The sequence below is a fragment of the Octodon degus genome, unplaced genomic scaffold (assembly GCF_000260255.1).
Source record: "Octodon degus isolate 3935 unplaced genomic scaffold, OctDeg1.0 scaffold00213, whole genome shotgun sequence".
Lineage (NCBI taxonomy): Eukaryota > Metazoa > Chordata > Mammalia > Rodentia > Octodontidae > Octodon > Octodon degus.
The window spans coordinates 735,198-753,397 of record NW_004524789.1 but is presented as its reverse complement, the minus strand read 5'-3'; the positions used below and the strand labels follow the sequence as shown (position 1 = coordinate 753,397).

The window sequence follows — 18,200 nt, the reverse complement described above, 5'->3', positions numbered from 1 at the left end:
GGACGGCAGAAGCTGGAAAAGGAGCTGCGAGGGGATTACTGCGTGAGTGGTTTTGAGGCTACTGAGAGAAGCTGGAGCTTCAGGGAAAAGCTCTTCAAGCTGTCGGATGATGCAGGGATGAAGCAAGCAATGAGCAGGAGGAGCTGCCGTCCACAGGACCAAATCGAGCCACCTGCACTCAGGGGCGGGCCAGGTGGAGAATGGAGAGTAGCAGAGCCAGATTGTAGTAGCAGCGTGGAGGGTAAAGGGACCCAAAGGAACGCTGTTTCTGGACTGTTCCTGAGATGGGCTGAAGGGAGTGATGGCAGCAGCGGAGGGCTTACTTTTCTGCTCATTTATTTTAAGTAAGGGAAGCTAGCTTTACTTTTTTTTGTTGCAGAACCAGTGATTGAACTCAGGCCCTTGTGCTGGTCAGGGAAGCGCTTATTCTACTGAGCTATCTTCCCGGCCCCTTACAAGTTGTTATGTAACTGACACTATCCCTTCAGCATTTGCTCTTCTTTGGGCTTAAAATCATTCTGTTGGCAAGTATCTTACACTGAAGGGCACGTTCCAGCCAGCTCCTGGTGGAAGCCACGCTGCGCAAGCTCCTAGAGCCTGCCGCTCTACGGCAAGCAGCCCTGCGGCTGTGCACGTGGTCTCACTGGGTTGGAGTAAGGCTCTGCAAACTTCAGCAGCTAGCGTTTGGAAGTGCAGCTTTGAAGTTACACAATATACTTCTGCCCTTGAAGTTTGATTACCTGAAAAAATGGTCAAAAATGATGAATGTTTAAAAGTTACAGTTTAGAGGAGTCTTTTTTGTATTGCCAATTGCTGACTAACAGAGAGCTTTAATTCTAACATACTTTAATTAGAGAGAAAAACAATCAAAGGGTAATGTCAGCTAGAATCATAGTGATCCAGAGCAAGAATGCTTTTGTTGGTTACAGAACATTGAAATCCTGTGGGATTGTCTTTTTCACTTCCTGTAATAACAGTGAAAATATCAGACATCTCAAGAAGCTCAAACTCTCCGTCTTTTTGAACACAGAATCATTTTGGTGGCCGTTTTTCATTGACAACATATTCTTTGGGGTTACAGAACTTCTTTAAAAGATAGGCTAAATACTTGGTTTTAAAACACAGAGCGATATGGTAAACATTCCCAAAAAAGGGGGGAGTAGGTGGGGCAGTGTACATCGACTTACGGTTTCACAGTGAAGTAAGCTAGTTTTGAATATTATTTCTCTCAGAATGATTACTTTACAGATGTTGACATTAAAAAGAGCTGTCACAGGCTGGACATGGTGGTGTGTGCCCTTGTCCCAGCACATGGCAGGCCTCAAACAAACTGCCATGAGTTTGAGGCCTGCTTGAGTTACCTACTGAGTTTAAGGCCTCCCTGAACTACACAGGGAGACACCGACTCAAAAAAAAAAAAAAAAGGAAAAATATAAAAGGAAGAGGTATCACTTTCTTAGAGGTCATTATGTCATATTAGCAAAATTTTTCATGCAGAAGATCAAATGAAACAACGTGAACGCATGACTTTGATTTTTATAAAAAGCCTCATTATCTTTCTCTTTAGATGAGATTTGACCATTTTCTAAGACACCATTTTACAGGACTGGCCACATAGCTCAGAGGACTAAAGCACTTGCTTAGGCAGAGCGTAGCAGCAAGGGTTCCATCCCCAGTGTGCAGTGCTGAGACAGGACTGAGACTGGGCATGGTGGTGAGCACCTGTAATCCCAGCACTTGAAGGCTGAAAACAGAATCACTATGAGTCCAATCTGTGTAGTGAGACCCTGTAGACCGTGTACCAAATACATAAAAAAGCATGATTTTATACTAAAATTCTCAGCCCTTCTGTTTTCCAGTGAAATTAAACATTTATTTTAACTACCCTTAGCCTTATCTTCCTTCTTATCCAGTGTAAAGCTTTAATCTCTCTTTCATCATTATAGCCAACTCTCCTGCTCCTTGACTTCCCGGGCTCTGATTCAGTCTGCCTGAAGTAAGGTTAGGCAGTAGGCTCGACATTGTCCACCTCGCTGGACCATGGCATTTATAGCCTCTGCAGCTCATGGCCTTCAGTTTGATGGCCCTTCAAGGTGGCCCTGGCTTCAGCCTTTGTTTCCCTCAGCAGATCTTTCCTTTGTGACTTCTCGATACTTTCCTTTGTGCCTCTAAACTTCCTCCTGCCACTTGGCCCCTTGGTCCCAGAAGGTGATCTTGACTCCTGCTTGATCGAGGTCACCAGTTAAGACCTTGTGAATTTCTTTATTCCCAACCCCCAACGCTACTCACAATTTTTTTTTTTTTTCTCAATATAGTACCTTCGAGCCACTTTCCGACTTTTTCTCCTCAACTCTGTCCCTGGGTTGCTTAAAAAAACAGTGTCCCCCTGTTTGCCTTTCCTCTCTCGTTCTTGCCAACTTTCCCAGTGACCTCACGCCTGTAAGGTGCTTTGCCACTTTCACCTTTCTGGGTCTCTAGGGAGTAGCGGCGAACCTTGTAGAGCTTTCAGTGGTAACAAACACCCCAACTGCCACTCGTGTGACCTGTGTCATTTTGTCATTATTGAGCAGTTTCAATTTTTAGTAAAAACTTTTCTCTTTTGTATTTTTTGCACTTTAGAGTTTCATAAATTCAAACTTGCCATTTTCTAAAATATCTGAAAAAAAGGTTTTAATGCTTTATAAATAAAGCATTGTCGTAAATAATTGTAAAATTACATCATCTAATATCAATTATATTATATTATGGAAATGTTATAACTCAGCATCAAATACACCTTTAAAATAAATATTTAGTTCATAAAATATCTGACTGGTAATCATTTTATTGTGTATATCAAAACATCACAAAGTAAGAATAAAAATACAAGAAATATATATTAATTATTCTTTGCATTCTTCTTTTTTAGTTAATGAAGGAGTTCCCACTCCTTAGCATGTTCAACATCCATGAAAACCTTTTAGAAGCCCTTCTGGAGCTGCAAGCGTATGCTGACGTTCAAGCAGTTTTAGCCAAGTATGATGGTGAGTTCTGGGTATTTTCATGTGCTTGAGAACTCCTCTCTCCCTGGTAGATTTAGTGATTGAGGTCTTTTCAAGTAGCACAGAACTTTAATAATCCCCCTGTCAAAATATTTTCACCTACAGGTTAGTGGTGGTGGTTTGTAAAATCCCTGACTTGTACGCGAGCGTGGCAAGGGCTTGTGGCCCATCCCCTCTGCCCACTGCTCTGTGGGCATTCTCCCGGGAGGCACTTCCGTGTCCTCTGCTCCCCCTGCTGTGGTCAGACAGCATCACTCCCGTTGGACAGCACGCCTATTGGAAGCCTTCACTGGTTCACTGTCACCCCTGGGGCAGTGTGGGACAGCTAGTGTGGGCCTGCGCATGTGACAGCTCAGTACACTTGAAGGTGAAATTCCGCCCCTCACCCTGGCTCTTTTCCTCGTCTTTACCCCAGTCTCTTGAAGAGCTCTCAGCTGCCCTTACCACTTTGGCTGCATCAGGGCTGCTCATCCATGAAGTTAGTCTGCTTCTCGTACTCTTAACAAACCAGAGAAAGAAACTGGCAATCCTTGAGATTTTTAAGCATAGCTCATGTTGGTGTTATCCATGAGTTCAGTATGTGGTTAATCATATAAAAATTATCTGTATGCTCTAGCTGTCATGATCTAGCTACTGGAGTATGTGCAGAACGCCATACTGTTCTGTCCTATTTGAATAACTGTCCCTAAAATAAATGTATTTGCCTATAAAATAGATTGTACAGAGTCAGAACATATGCAATTACTTTACACTCATAAAACAATCTTTAGTATGCACCTTTAGTCCATTTAAAGAAGTATTAAGGTCAGTAACTTCCAGAAATTCATCAAACATAGAATAAACCACACCATTTGAGATTTTATTTCATTTTAACTTGATACGGGGTCTCACTATGTTGTTCAGGCTGATCTTGAACTGGCATATGTAGCCTAGGCTAGCCTAGAACTCAGGTGATTCTCCTGAGTGTTGGGATTATAGCTATGTGCCACCACAGCAGCTAGATTATTTTTGACACAAAATGTATGAGCTGTCTTCAATATGGATCGGGTTTATTATCTCCTACAGTTCATACTGAGGCTTTGAAAGACTGTTTTCATTTCGTTTTTTCAAGCTCAGATTAGTGGAAATTAAGCCCTTGGCCAGTAATGGCATTATTTTTCCTTTGTAGGCATGAGCACCCTGTGTAATGAGTACCTGCTTCTTAGTATGGAACTTATTTTACAAAAGAGAAAAGTACTTGTGGTATACTGTAAAGTAAACAAAGACTGTTCGGGCTTCATATCAGCTCATTTTTATTTTCTTTTTATATGTCGGACTCTCACTGTACAGCTGAATATTAGCGTGGGCTGGGTGGTCTAAGGAGGGCTCCTTATACACAAAATACTGCACGGAGATTCTTGTAGCATCAAGAGAACCCCTGCCAGTTAGTTTAGGTGCCAGGGTACTGTTCCAAGTGTCGTGGCAAGGTTCTAGTGTGCTCATTACCTATATTCACCTTGATATATCAGAGCTTAAGAAATAAACATTTAGCAAATAGAGCCTTTCATATCATAAATCGTATGAGGCCCCTTTCGTGAAGATCTTGGTTCATTACAGAAACCATCATTCTCGTGTTATAAAACTGAACGCAAAATTAGAAATGAACTCACTTTGAGCTGTTCACTTTCTCTGTGTATCCTGTTGTAAGCCTCTGTTCTACAAAAACCAAAGACTGATTTATTAGATTCTGATAACATATGTTCATGTTATTTGTTACAACAGTCTGTCCCGCCCTCCACTAAAACTTGGCTCCGCTGTGAAAAATTCCTTTGTTGCAAATGGACAGACTCACCATATCAAGGCTCTTGTGTTGAGCTTTTGTTTATGTGTGTACCTGGCAACAGAAATGATGTCCTTGTTCATTATTCATGGAAAAAGAGCTTCATTAGTGGCAGGACACATACTGTGCCTCATTAGGGGTTTCGAGTTCAGCAGTTGTCGATATAGTGCCGATGACCTAACCTTGACTGAATTCTGAAGGGAGTTTTGGTGCTGACTTGGCTCAGTGCTCCATCATTTACAGTAGAAATATAATGAAGTGGCTGCTGAAGTTGCTGTTCTTGAGGGGTGACCTGCATCCATGCAAGACTGTTGAAGAACACATGTCTCGTTTCTCATCCCGTACCATAAAATAGGTTCTTTCAAGTTCATCAGTATTCCTTTTCCTGGAGTCTGGAAGGAGCCTGACTGCATTGCTGGTGCTTTTTCTGGCTTTGTGCAAGAGAAATGGGTGCTTAAGAGTGCTAGGAGTATGGCTTTTAGGGACATTCTGTTCTTTGCCATACGTGTCATCATTCTTATCTACGAGATGTTGGAGACAGCACTTTGAATTCTAGTCCCTCTATCCATCTCCATTGCTCCGTACCCAGAGGAAGAGGATTAAGTGTTATCTTTGCAAATTGGAACACTCTTCTTGGGCAGGTGTACCAGTATGTTCCCCACCCCTTTTTTCACAACCTTTTTTCTTGGTATAAGTTCATTATTGGCCATGCAGACTAATAGATTTTTTTTAGCAGACTCATCCATGCTCATAACGTACTTTGATCATTTTACTCTTCTGTACCTCTTCCCACCCTCCCCCTAGTCTCACATATTTTTGGAGGACTCAGTGTATATATTTTGATTATATCCATACTCCCCATTATTAGACCTTATATATTCTCCCTCTCACCCTTATTCCCATCCTCTTGTCTAATGACTCCCATCTATTTTCATGTCATCTTTTTATAGGTTCCACATATTAGAGAGAACATGTGATATTTTGTCTTCCTGAATCTGGTTTATTTTGCTCAACATGATAATACCCAGAGCTCTCCATTTTCTTGTAAATGACAGAATTTGTTCTTTGTTCTTTTTTATGGCTGAATATATATATATATGATGGGACTTCTTAGTCTGGTTCCATATCTTGACAATTATGAACTGTGCTGTAGCAAACATGATTAATTCAGGTACCTATGTAGTATACTTACTTTAATTCCTTTGGCTATCACAGAAGAGTGGTAAAGCTGGCTCAAACAATAACGCTGTTCTTAGAGTTTGGAGGAACTCCCCTACCGATTTCTGTAGTGGCTGCACTTACGTAGATTCCCCCTAGCAGTGCAGAAGGGTTGTTCCTCCCAGTATCCTCACCAGTATTGACTGTGTTCTGTGTTCTTAGTGGTGGCCACTCAGAACCCCAACTGGTCTCTGTGTATGAAAACTAAAGAAAGAACATCACGAATAAATTTCCGTGTGAACTGTGAGAGTACGACTAGCACTCTACAAGAAATGCGCTTGCTGCAGTTAGCACACCTAGCACAGTCGGTGCCCACGACAGCATCATGTGCTGTGTGCACGTGTCACTTAGCGCTGACAGTGCGTGTCTTTTGCTGTCCTGGCCCTTTTGTATGCGACCCTTGACACGTACGTAGCGGGCCTTCTGCTTTGGCAGGGGGTCCTCATTGTATTGTGCAAGAACATAAAATAGCAATAAAATGAAGTGTTAAATTCTTCTTATGTATTATATGTTTAGAATAAGCATCAACATTTTCACAACAGCTGGGTATTTGCTTACAAAACCTAAAAGATAACATCAAAAATAAATTCCTGGAGCCAGGGAGACAGCTCAGTAGAATAAGCACCTGCCTGGCAAGTGCAAGGCCCTACGTTCATTCCCCAGTACCACAAAAATAAATAAATAAATCCCTATATAAACCACCACAAAAATATTTTTAGTACTCTACAAAATAAATCTTTACTTCAATTATTATACCTAAGTAATAAGAAAAATAAAATATCAAAGGTGTAATGAGGTTTAGAATGACATCATTTTCCCATCAGTTGTGTGCTTGCTTACAAAACCTGTAAGATAACATCAAAAATAAAGACCTATGTAAGTTGCAATGTAAACACAAATAAAAGCCTATAATAAAAGGACCCTGCGTCCCCTGTTGTACCACGGCAATCTTCGCTGGTGCTTCATGCACCTTGTTTGTGCTGACAGCACATGTACTTGGCTTTCTTTTCCTATGTGGCAGGCCACTCCTGTCATCTCTCTCTTCTTCCTGTCTTGTCAGAAGCTTCCTATTTAGTATAATATGTACTTAAGAAAATAAGATCAATAAAATAAAGTACTGAATGTATAATAAGTGCTTAGATTGGACATCAGCATGTTCACCTGAGCTGCTTACTTGCTTACAAAGCCAGGACATAATATCAGAAAACTTAGGTGAATTACAATGAAAGTACCAGTAGAAGTCTACAATAAAAAAAATCTTTGCATCAGTTGTCACACCCAAGGTAGTCTTCACACATGAAGATTGCATGTTCCGTACACTAGTATGGCTTATACTAACGATGTGTCTTGTTGCTCTGTACTTTCTTATAGGGCACTGTTGATACTAGCTTGTTTCCCTATTGTCGTGCTAGGCGTTTGGTATCAGTACCACACACTACCCATGTGGGATGCTGTACCTCTGTTGTTCACCTGTCAGCTCACTGATGTGGTCCAGCAATTTTTGTGTAGTTTTTGCTCTGCTATAAATGATCTGTTAGGAGTTCCAGTCCCAGTCCTCTAAGAGAATGTCCCCATGATATTTTGCACTTGTTATTTTCTTAGTAAAGTATCAGACTGTTTATGCCACACTTGTTTAGGATTGAGTAAAATGCAACCATAGACCAATGCTTTGTGTTTTGAGTGACGTCACAGTTGATGTATGACTCATCAACAACATCTACTGTGCCTTTGGTTTTGTTGTAGAAGCTTTCCGTCTCAGGCTATCATTTAGTCAAGGTTTCCCTGTCAATATTTCCGTGAAGGTACAATGTTGACATCAGCAGTAAAAGTTTGTTTTTGTCATGTACAAAGCCAAGGTAAATCTTTCTAAAACCTAAAGATTTTACTATACAGTTCTGTTTTGCAATTGCAGCATTTCATTTGAAACTTACGCTTTGTGCCTGGAATAGTTCCTTCATTGGCCAATCTGGGCTCTGGTAGCAAATTGGCATCAATTGGAAACAGGTAAACCAATTGTCAGATGTCATATTCTGCTTACTTTGGGAGATGGGAACCATAGGTCTGTTCACGGCGTCATTCCTTTTATTACAGTGTGAATAAGGCCCTGATGGCTGAGTTCAGGATAAGTGTCTAAATGAAGGCATATTCAGTCTCTACATATGCAAGGGCGTAAGTTGTTACACCATATTTTAACCATAAGTCTTCCACATTCCTGTGACCACCACGAGAAATCAGTGCTAAGTACAGCAGACTTATGAATGCTTTCAGTTCAGTTAGTGAGATGTCATAGTAGATACATTCTTAATATGGCTCTTGGTACATACGAACATCTTACTTGTATCTCAACCTTTGTACATTTCACAGCACTTGCTTGCAGCACTTTTTCTGTTACAGTTTCCAACACTGAATGGCAGTATGGCATTCCATCCAGGATTTTTCACCACTAGCACAACTTGACTATGTTTTCAGACCTAGTTCCAACATTGGGTGGTTCTGTTTGGGTGTGTGGCCATTTTGCGACATTTTGATTCATGAGATACGTGCTCACATTGCTGTTTTGTCATCTGAATCAAGGGTCTGTATGAGTCAACTCTTACTCCATTTCACTGTCACAGGAGCTGTGGCGCATGTGGCCAGAGTCACAGTCCTCCTCATCATTGTCGTCATCACCTCCCACACCACTCTTCTGTGATGACAGCATGTAATTTACCATGGTGGATCATCCGTATCACCTGTGCATGAGTAATGTGATGATTCACTTTTGACCTCCTCCGAAACATGCCAGCCTGGTGCTTTGTGTGCCGTGGTACAGAATTGGGCTGCTTCTACCAGAAAAAGCAGTTTTCCAAAACTGAACTCTAGAGTGGAATGGGTGTATTTTGCCCTCTGTGATGCTCAGGTAAACGTATGCAAAAACTGCTCCACAAAGCATAGCGTGGGTGCAAATTCTGATTTGACACTTTTGCACACGTGCACACAACTTAGCTTTTGTCATGCCAAGTGTGTAAATACAAAAGTTGCATTCTTCAGGGAAGGGCTGGGGGGCTTGCTCAGTTGTTTAAGTGCCTGCTTGGGCAAACCCAGTCAGGCCCAGGGGACCGCAGTTCGATCCCCAGCTCCACATGCCTTACGAGACCCGCCTTCAAGGCAGTGTAAGCCGGCCAAAAATAAAAATTCCTTCTCAGGGAAGGGAACTGAGACACATATCCAGCTGCTGTTACACGAAAGTAAATGTTTATTGTAGAATGTTAAGAGATGTGTATGTGATACCCTTGGTAATACTTGGACAGTTTTTAAATTATCAAACTTCTTTGTAACTTACGGTGTTTTGCACTTGAGATAACATGTTTTATTACTCCAGCCATTGGTCTGAAATGCTGTCTCTTCACCCTCAAGAGCTTTCATAGTCTATTTTCAGTTTGATGACCACCATAAAACTAGATAATTTTTACCCAGGTAGCTGGTCCTGGTGTTAGCCTGTCAGTTCACACAACAACTAAAATAGCAACAGCAGCAACCCATAGCCAGTACTTACTAGGTTCTTCCAATGTGTTTGTATCAGACATAATTCTAAGCTTCATGGATGATCTCATTTGTCTTTACCACAAGCATATTTGGTGAAGATATTTTAAAGATTTGTTGCAGATTAAGCTTGAAATATCTTGCTTGCAGCTCTGGTCTAAGATGTCAAAGTAAAGCCATGTAGATGTTATGAAAGAAAAGAGATCGGCTGAGAACAATCATTGTTAAATATGAGAATGCTATGAGAGAAAGAAAACTAGACAAAAACTGAGGTGTTCACTCCAGGCTCCTTCTTTAACCATTAAATGCTTTCTGCTGTTGTGGTATTTTCTTTTTTAAAAAGCTTTCATAACACCATTGTTCTTGTTGTTATTAGTGTTATGAGTAACCCCCACGTGACAGGCTCGTCTCCCCACTAGCTGTACCCTCTCCGTAACCTTTCCGGGAGGTAGCCCCATCTTAGCCAATGGCGGAACCGAAGCTTTGGGAGTGTAAGTACTCACAAGACTCCACCTCCTAGACAGCTGCAGCGCTGGGAGTCGAGTGCATATCAAGCCAGTTCTAAAGCCCTGTGTTTTCTATAAATGTGAGCCTTGCTGGAGTACGCAGGATAATTGTCTTGCTCTCGCCCAGGCATGAGGCTGAGAAGGGGTGCCGAACTGCCGTGATATCATATGCTCTTTTAGAAGTCCAAAGCACTGTCGCTGTGCAGCAGAGCCACCTGCTAAAGTGTCTTTTAAAATTCTTTTTTTTTTTTTGGCCAAACTAGGGATTGAACTCCTCAGGCCCTTGCGCTTGCCAGGGCAGCGCTTATTCTACTGAGCCATCTCCCCGGCCCCTTTAAATTCTTTTCTAATCATTGTTTAATAAATGAGCATATTTATACTTGGTTATAAATACATCTGAAACTAAAAGTACAGTTTTCTACCTTCATTGTACTTGATTGCATCAGTCACAAGGGGTTGGATGTATAGTTTTCATTTAATTTGATTTTTTTTGAGTCATACATTTGTTATAAAGACAGAAAAGGTTTCAAGATCAAGAGGTCACCACAGTCTTCTTTTAGAAGCCATTTCCAGAGTAGTTATACGTTTTAAATTGCCTTCAAGGAAGTTCATAGGCCCTCTAGGTTGAAAACTTTAATGTCAAGGATTAGGATGGTAGTGTAGAAAAGAACTCATTTCTTAGTCATCATTGTTTGTGCATTTTAATTTTAGAAGAGTATCAGCACAAGTGAATGGGAAAGTGAACGTTGCGAGTTACTTGGGACCTGTCTAGATCTCTCTTAAGTAGTTCCAAGGAGAAGCCATGGGCAGTGTAGAAAAGGTAGGTCTGCCTGCGCCGTCCTGAGTGAGCGCAACCAAGGCACTTCACCTTCTAAGTTCTGTTTCCTTTCTCTAGCAATGGAAACAGGTCTTAGAGAGGCTACATAACTTGCTCAGATCCCACATTTGGTAGTTTGTTGTGAGGATTAAGTAATTTAATTCATGCTGAATGTGTAGAACTGAGTGGAACACAGAGTAAGAAAAAAAATTATTAGATCATCCGGGAGCCAAAATTAGCACTCCTGAACTTCACAGACTTGACCAGTCCTGTTCAAACAGAAAACTGTACATAAACCATTAGTTGAAATATGGAAATAAGAGCCTCATCTTTTTCTCCCCAAAAGCCATTGTTATGGCCAATTTTTAAAATTAATTGTGGATCTAACAAGACACGTATAAATATATGATGAGAACATCCCTGTAAGGAGCTTCTGGTGTTTTTAATAGTCATGAATGTTTTATAAATGCACCAACTGTATCAGAACCTTTTTTTTTTTTTTTTTTTTTTTGGTGGCCAGCTCAGCCCAGGAGTGGCTGGCGCAGCATGTGGCGCCAAGGATTGAACCGCGGTATTTGCGCTTTGCATCAGCTTGCCCAAGCAAGTGCTGTAGGCTGCTGACCTACCTCGCCAGCCCTCAGAACCATCTTTACTGATGCCACCAAGCTCATCCCAAGCTGACGTTATCACACAGTAGTGCACAGTGCAGCTCATCGTCCCGTCTTTGAGGCAAGAGTTCTTTTCAAGGTCTGCCTAGCTTCTGTGATCTTTTCTGTGACTGCTGCTCCAGGGCAGGGGCTGGACTAGGTGTGGAGTTGCTAAAGGGACTAATAGCATTTTAAAACTTCTTTTCCAAATCCATACTAAGTTTGTAGTACATGTTTTAGAAGCTGTTGTGCCTGTTACCATTGAAACACATACAGTATTTGCACTCTTCTGGAGACCTGGGCAGCCTTCTGCTTAAGGTGTTTATGATATAGATCCTACTCTGTGGTTCCTCATACTTTTCTCAATATTGAGACAAAATACCGCACTCCTAAGATTAAAGAAGGAAAGGTTTATTTCATCTCACACTTTGTTGAGATTTCTGTGCATAATTGCCTGGCTCCACAGCACGGTGGTGTGGAAGAGGGGTGTCACAGAGGAGAAAAGTAGTTCATGGCATGAAAGTCAGAAGGCCTGAGACAACCAGCAGCAAGTGACACGCAGAGACGGAAGCGGCCCTCCTTGTGTCCCTTATATTCTATTCAGGGTAGGCCCCTTTAATGCTAGCATTGCACCATGAATCAATCTTAACATCACATCCTTAATCCTAGCTTCATACTCTAGATCCAGCTACCTCTCAAAAGCCTCACCTATGACCGTCTGAGGCTTTGAGGGGACACCTAGACACCAGACATAACACTGATCCTCCTGACATATCGATCCTTGTGCTCTTGCTTACTCCTCAAACATAAATAGAAACAGACTAACCAAAAGATAGCCTGTCAAGCAGCTGTTTCAAAGAACTGTGATGTTACATAAATAATTTGTTTTTATCATAAGGCCTTAGGCAATGAACAAAGATTATGGATTTTTTTTTTTTTTTTTACTTAAAACCACATGCAGACTCTGCAAAACAGGACCAGCAAAAAGCTTATTCTTTGATAGTTTCAACAAATCTTGATTCTTTAATGACTTTCTTTATAACTTCTTTTTTTAAAACCTACTGGGGGAAAGTATTTCATCCAGTGGTAGAAACATGCTTGAAGTGAATCCTTGTATAAAAGATGGGCATGTGAACTACAATGCTGCTTCAAAGAAAAAAATAATCAACTCTGATAGCAGAGCCTGTGGCGTTAGGCCTTGAAGCCTCAATCAGTGAGAAGTGATGACCCTGTATAGCTTTGGACTCAGTGCTACCCTGATTTGGACACTAATAGATAAAGGTGCCACAAGGACCATCCCTTTGAATGCACGTTAGAACAGATGAAAGGCTGTCAGAGTTGAACTGTAAATACCATAAGAAAAGCTCTGGGGCTGGGGAGATAGCTCAGTAGAATAAGTGCTTGCCTGGTGAGTACAAGGGCCTGAGTTCAATACCTGGTTCCTGGAAAAAAAAAAAGGTCTGACAATAAATATCAGTACAGTGAGGAGCACATGTATATGAACTTTCTGCTCTGGTGCTGGAGAAGACCTTTTCCATGAATGCATATATCTCTTAACTCACATTGTCGGCACATACCAAGGAATTAAATTTATGTTGGTGTTAGTAATCCTTATTGTCCACTTACCATAATTTACCAAGGAAATGTTCCTCCCCAGCTAGCCATTGCCATCATGGGAACTGCCCTGTTTGTTCCAAGGCATAGCCACAGAAGGGCCCTCTGACAGACCTTCTGGAGAAATCCAGTCCAAAAGTTGCAAATAACATCTGGTGTTTGGCTTTGCAGCATGAGATTACTTTTTCTGGGTGTAGTTGAATGCATGTTGCGTGTCATTCCCCCTGCCCAAAATTACTAAGGCCATGTAGAATTTCCTGATTAAATCATTGAAATCCCAGGTGGCACTTTTTTTTTGAGGTTCTTGTGTATCAATCCTTTTTATTTCTTCAGTGAATTTTTTCCTTTGGTTGAAAGAGAACCTTGTTGGATTGGCTTTTGAAGGTGGGGCAAAAAGATCTCACAGTGTCTGTGAGCAACAACAACAAATCCCTAAGGGAAGAATTCTACATTTCTATCATTATCATGAACAGGAATAAACAGAACTTCTCCTGAGATGTTCTCTTGGAGAACAGCATCATGTAACGGGACACATCACAATCTGCAGACGGGGCATGAGGGGAAGATGGACTGCTTTTTCTGTTCACTTGTTTTCAATTTTTGTTTATTTGGTTGGCCTGTGATTTCAAGAGCATTTATGACAGCCATATGTGTTTAATTAATAAGAACTTCAAATGTATCTGGTATCAATTTGTTATCTGACCAAGAAAAGGTATGTATGTTGAGTACCCCATTCTAAAATATTTGGGACCAGAAATCTTTTAGATCTTGGAGGTTTTTTTAAAATTTTATTTTCAATTAGTTGCATAGTTGAGCATCTCTGATCTGAAATTCTGAAATTGGAAATCCTGCAAAATCCAAAACATTTTGAATGGTGCTTTAAAAGTTTTAGATTTGGGGGTATGTTAGATTTTAGTACTTAATAATGTTAAAGGACTACAGAAAGCCTTTAGGATATTGTTTCAAATTATTTCAGCAAGGATCCATCAGACCTTTGTTATGCCAAAGTTGCTCTTAGGTGCTTCTGGATTGAGATGAATATGAACTATGCTTGTCACTGAGATTTTACTGTGTTAGAGGAAGATGTTGAAGTGTACACACACACACACACACGGCCTGATGAGGATGAGTCATTACTCAGTGGATCTGATTGAAGCATGCTGTGGGTAGGGTAGGGAAGAAAGCCTTTGAAAGCGCCCCTGTTTTCTCTGCCTCCGTAACTCATACACGCAGGGAACATCTGTGATTCAGTGAATGAGTCAGTGGATAGAGAGGCCAGGGTGACATAGTGTCCTCATTGTCAGACAGTTTTGAACTTGCTTATCTGCTTGGTGCTACTCTTGGAAATGTTTTGGAATAATAAATATGAGAACTAACCCTCAGTCAGCCTGCCTTTTGCATAGAACAGTAACAATCCACTTGAAACCACATCATGATTACTGTTACTGGCGCATGAACAAAAGGGGAGTAAAAAAGATTACCATGGAAAATTGTGTTCTATCTAAGGTTTTGCCCCATGAGTTTTTGTTCTAAAATTATTACAGTGAATTTTTGTTATTATGAGCCATTTCTGACTTTTGAAAATTTGAGACTCATTCTCCCTACGATGACCTTTTCTTTCAACAACATCGTTGCAGTAAAGGGTCATTAAGGAACAGGAGAGGTGTGGCTTGCCTTCCTTCTTTCTAGCCAAAGACATCTACTTTTCTTCAACCTCATTTTACCTTTTACTTTTTTACAATGTCTGCTCCAGTTTTTCATTCCACTGCTGTTTCAAATAGACATATAGATGATAGCACCAATGCAGTCGCATACATCATGCCTAGAACTCTACAAGCAAAGATAAATGCAGTAGACACATGTTGAGAAGTAATACCTTTCTCACTCCTTAAAACACCCATCCACACTAATCACTTTTAACTTGCAGGAGTTAAATTAAATGTTTCTGAATCTAGGGAAGCTGATGTCAAGAGATTTGATATTGTAGTACATCAATTTAGTATTTCATTCAACTAATACTTGCCACCAGCCATACTGTCTACATTGTTTTGTGTTGAGGGTACAGCGTAGTAAAGAAAGTTTTTACTCCTAAAATGTACCATGAAAACAGAAGAGGAAAATAAGAGATGAAAATAATTGCTATAAATTGTAGGGACTGTGATAGACTTTGACCCAAAATGGAAGAAGCAAGGGGGATAGAACAAGCTTTTCTGGAGGAGGTAGTGTCTGAGCAGAAGCAGACAGTGAAGATACTTGAGCCACAGAGAACACAGTAGAAGGTCCAGGGGACACGATTGATGTGACTTACGTGAGGAACTCCCGGTAACCCACAGAGCAGAGGGATAGAGGAGAGTTGTAGGAAAGCGGGGAGTCACATGGGTGACTTAGGTAGGGCCAGATCTCAAGCCTGTTGGACTTTATTGTAAAGGCTTCTGAGAGACCTGGAGGCAATTTCAGGAGAGGAGAGCTCCTGCCTTCAGCAGAGCATAAAGAGGGACAGAGGAGTTAGAGGAGTAGGGTGGTGGGTTCACACTCCACCTTTGGTTGATTTAAGGTGGTTAAGAGATTTAACCTGGTACAGTTGCTCTCAGGAATGAGAGAGAAGAGAGACTTCAAACACTGAAGTGTCATTCTGTTCTCTTCTGGTGCTATTCTGTTCTATCCTGGAGGAGAGACACTGTGCAATTTTCCAAACACTAATATGAAAGTAGTAGAATTTGGTGTTTCTTCTTTAAACAATAGATGGGAATCCTGTTATAGGGTTTTTAAAAACTGACTGTCACCATTGAATTTTGTTTATTTTCTGGTAATCTCTTAATACAGGAAATTGAGGCTGATGTATACCAAGCATAACCCTCACATCAATGTATTCTTGTGTATACATTAAAGATTAAACTTGGAGACAGTAGAGTGCAGAATGGGAATGCTTATTACACAGATAGATTTGTAAGTTTCATTTGCTGAAAGCATTTGACAGTTGCGTGCCTTGCTGAAACTTTAGTAGCTACTCAAGTAGGCAGAGCAGTACCCCGCATTTCTTAACAAAAAGAACCGTAAGCAAAGGAGACTAGTAATAGTAGTAAAACACTAGGTGTAGACAAGTGTTGTGAGTACAAAAACAGGTAACAATGACCCAAAACTACGTGCTTTTTTTTTTTCATGTACTTAGTCCAGGGTCTCCAGGGTCTGACTACACAGATCAGACTCATAGTGGTCCTCTTGTTTTCAGCCTCCCAAGCACTGGGATTATAGGCACGCGCCACCAGCTACTTTCTTTTTTTTTAATTCAGAAAAAATGTGAACTGATAATGGAGATTTACTGAACACAATTTGATTTCTGCTGATGCTGTTTGGGATAGGATATCGAGTTTTTTGTTTTCATTTTTGACGTGAGCGTCGCACCAAGTCTCCCAGGGTGACTTCACACGTACAGTTTTATGCTTCAGCCTGCTGAGGTAGCTGGTGCTTTCAGGCATGGGTTACCCACCTGAAAAGCTGGCAAAGTTTTCAAGGTAGGAATTGGTGCAGGAAGGTGGGCGGTGCTGAAAGATGAAATTGTAATTACTGTGAATGGAGAAAGATGTGCAGGAGATGCAAATAAGTAAAGTATATGAGAAGACCAGCGTGACAGGTGGCTGAGTAAGTAGATTAAAGTGAGTGTAAACTGTTAAGCAGGAAGTGAGGAAGGCTGAAGTCCAGAAGAAGCCAAAAATTTATAAAATAATTGTCCTTTATGAACAGTTAGGAAAGAAAGAAGTGACTGAAGATACAACACGGGTATACTAAAGAACTACTAAATAAACAAGATGAGATAATAGATGTGAAAATATTTGTAGTCTAAAAACACCATCTGAATACTTACTGCTTTCCATAGTCATTTTCCCTTCCTTTTTCCAAGTTGGAGGAATGCCATAGAATTATTTACATGTTTATTTAAATAAAACATTCGATAATATTTCAGTACTATCCTTTCAGGTAACAGGAAACAGTGTGGCCACCATAGCCACAGATGGCTTCATGCATACGACTGCAGGCACCTGCAGATTGAATGTAATTCTTAGAGTCCTATTTCCATGTTTTCTCCTTGAAATTGGCCTTGTCAGTTTTTATTAAGAAATCAGGCATTGAATGTGATCCACTTATGAATCATGTATTGTATCAGTGTATTTCCTAACCATCCTGTACCTCATTTTCCCCAAACAGGTCCAGAGAGGGATGTTCTATGGATCAGTGTTTTTCACTTAGAAGGTCCTCAATGGACGTTAGCTGTGATTTTGCTAGTAGTAATATACAGGGATCCATTGGCCTCTCACTGTGGTCCAATTGTACCTAGGGAGGAAAAGATGGACAAGAAGAAGAGAGTTGGGTCAGGTGGTGATTTGTGTGCCTGGTTGGTGAAAGGACCCCCACCCAGTAATGGTATGAGCCTTTATACCTTTACAAAGTTGCAAGACACAAGGTTGCCTAGCAACTAATAGCCCACAATGTCCAAGCAGGATGTTTTTCTCAAGACTGAGGTAGCCTGACTGCTTTAGACAATGAGGCTTCATCCTGCCCTCACATATAGGGTCAATTTCAGTTTTAGCAGCTCCCAACAGTAAGACCGTGTAGGGGAATGGATCTTATGATATGTATGCATGGAACAAAGATGGGGCTGAGAGTTGAAACAGGAAGATAACATTAAAATTTTAAGTGGAATGAAGTCAAATTGAAATCTCGCTTCTAGGTTTTGAAAATTTCCATGGCCTGTGTGACGGAGGAAAGAACTACCTTTGCCTGAAACCAATTTGAACAGAATCTGAGGAGTTTTGTTGGCCACACAGTCATGGGGCAAAACAGGAGTCCCAGCTGCTCCAACCAGGTCACTCTAGCCAGTGTCCAAATGATGGAGTGGCCATAGCTCCTCAAGACTGCGAGTTTCCTCTGAGGTCTATGTGACTGTATCTTGGGAATTTAGAAGAGTTTCATTTCTAATTCCCATTTTTAAAGTCACTCACTGTCCATTAACAAAAATAG

At 40.9% G+C, this 18,200-nt stretch overlaps 1 protein-coding gene across 10 annotated transcripts in view; it reads left to right on the top strand.

The window, feature by feature from the left end:
• St7 (suppression of tumorigenicity 7) overlaps positions 1-18,200 on the top strand; it is a 257,335-nt gene that overhangs the window by 185,925 nt on the left and 53,210 nt on the right. For all 10 annotated transcript variants that reach the window (XM_004644856.2, XM_023705054.1, XM_004644854.3 and 7 more), the window contains one exon: positions 2,909-3,023. In XM_004644856.2, the coding sequence (XP_004644913.1) occupies positions 2,909-3,023 (115 nt within the window). The remainder of the gene's footprint in view (positions 1-2,908; positions 3,024-18,200) is intronic.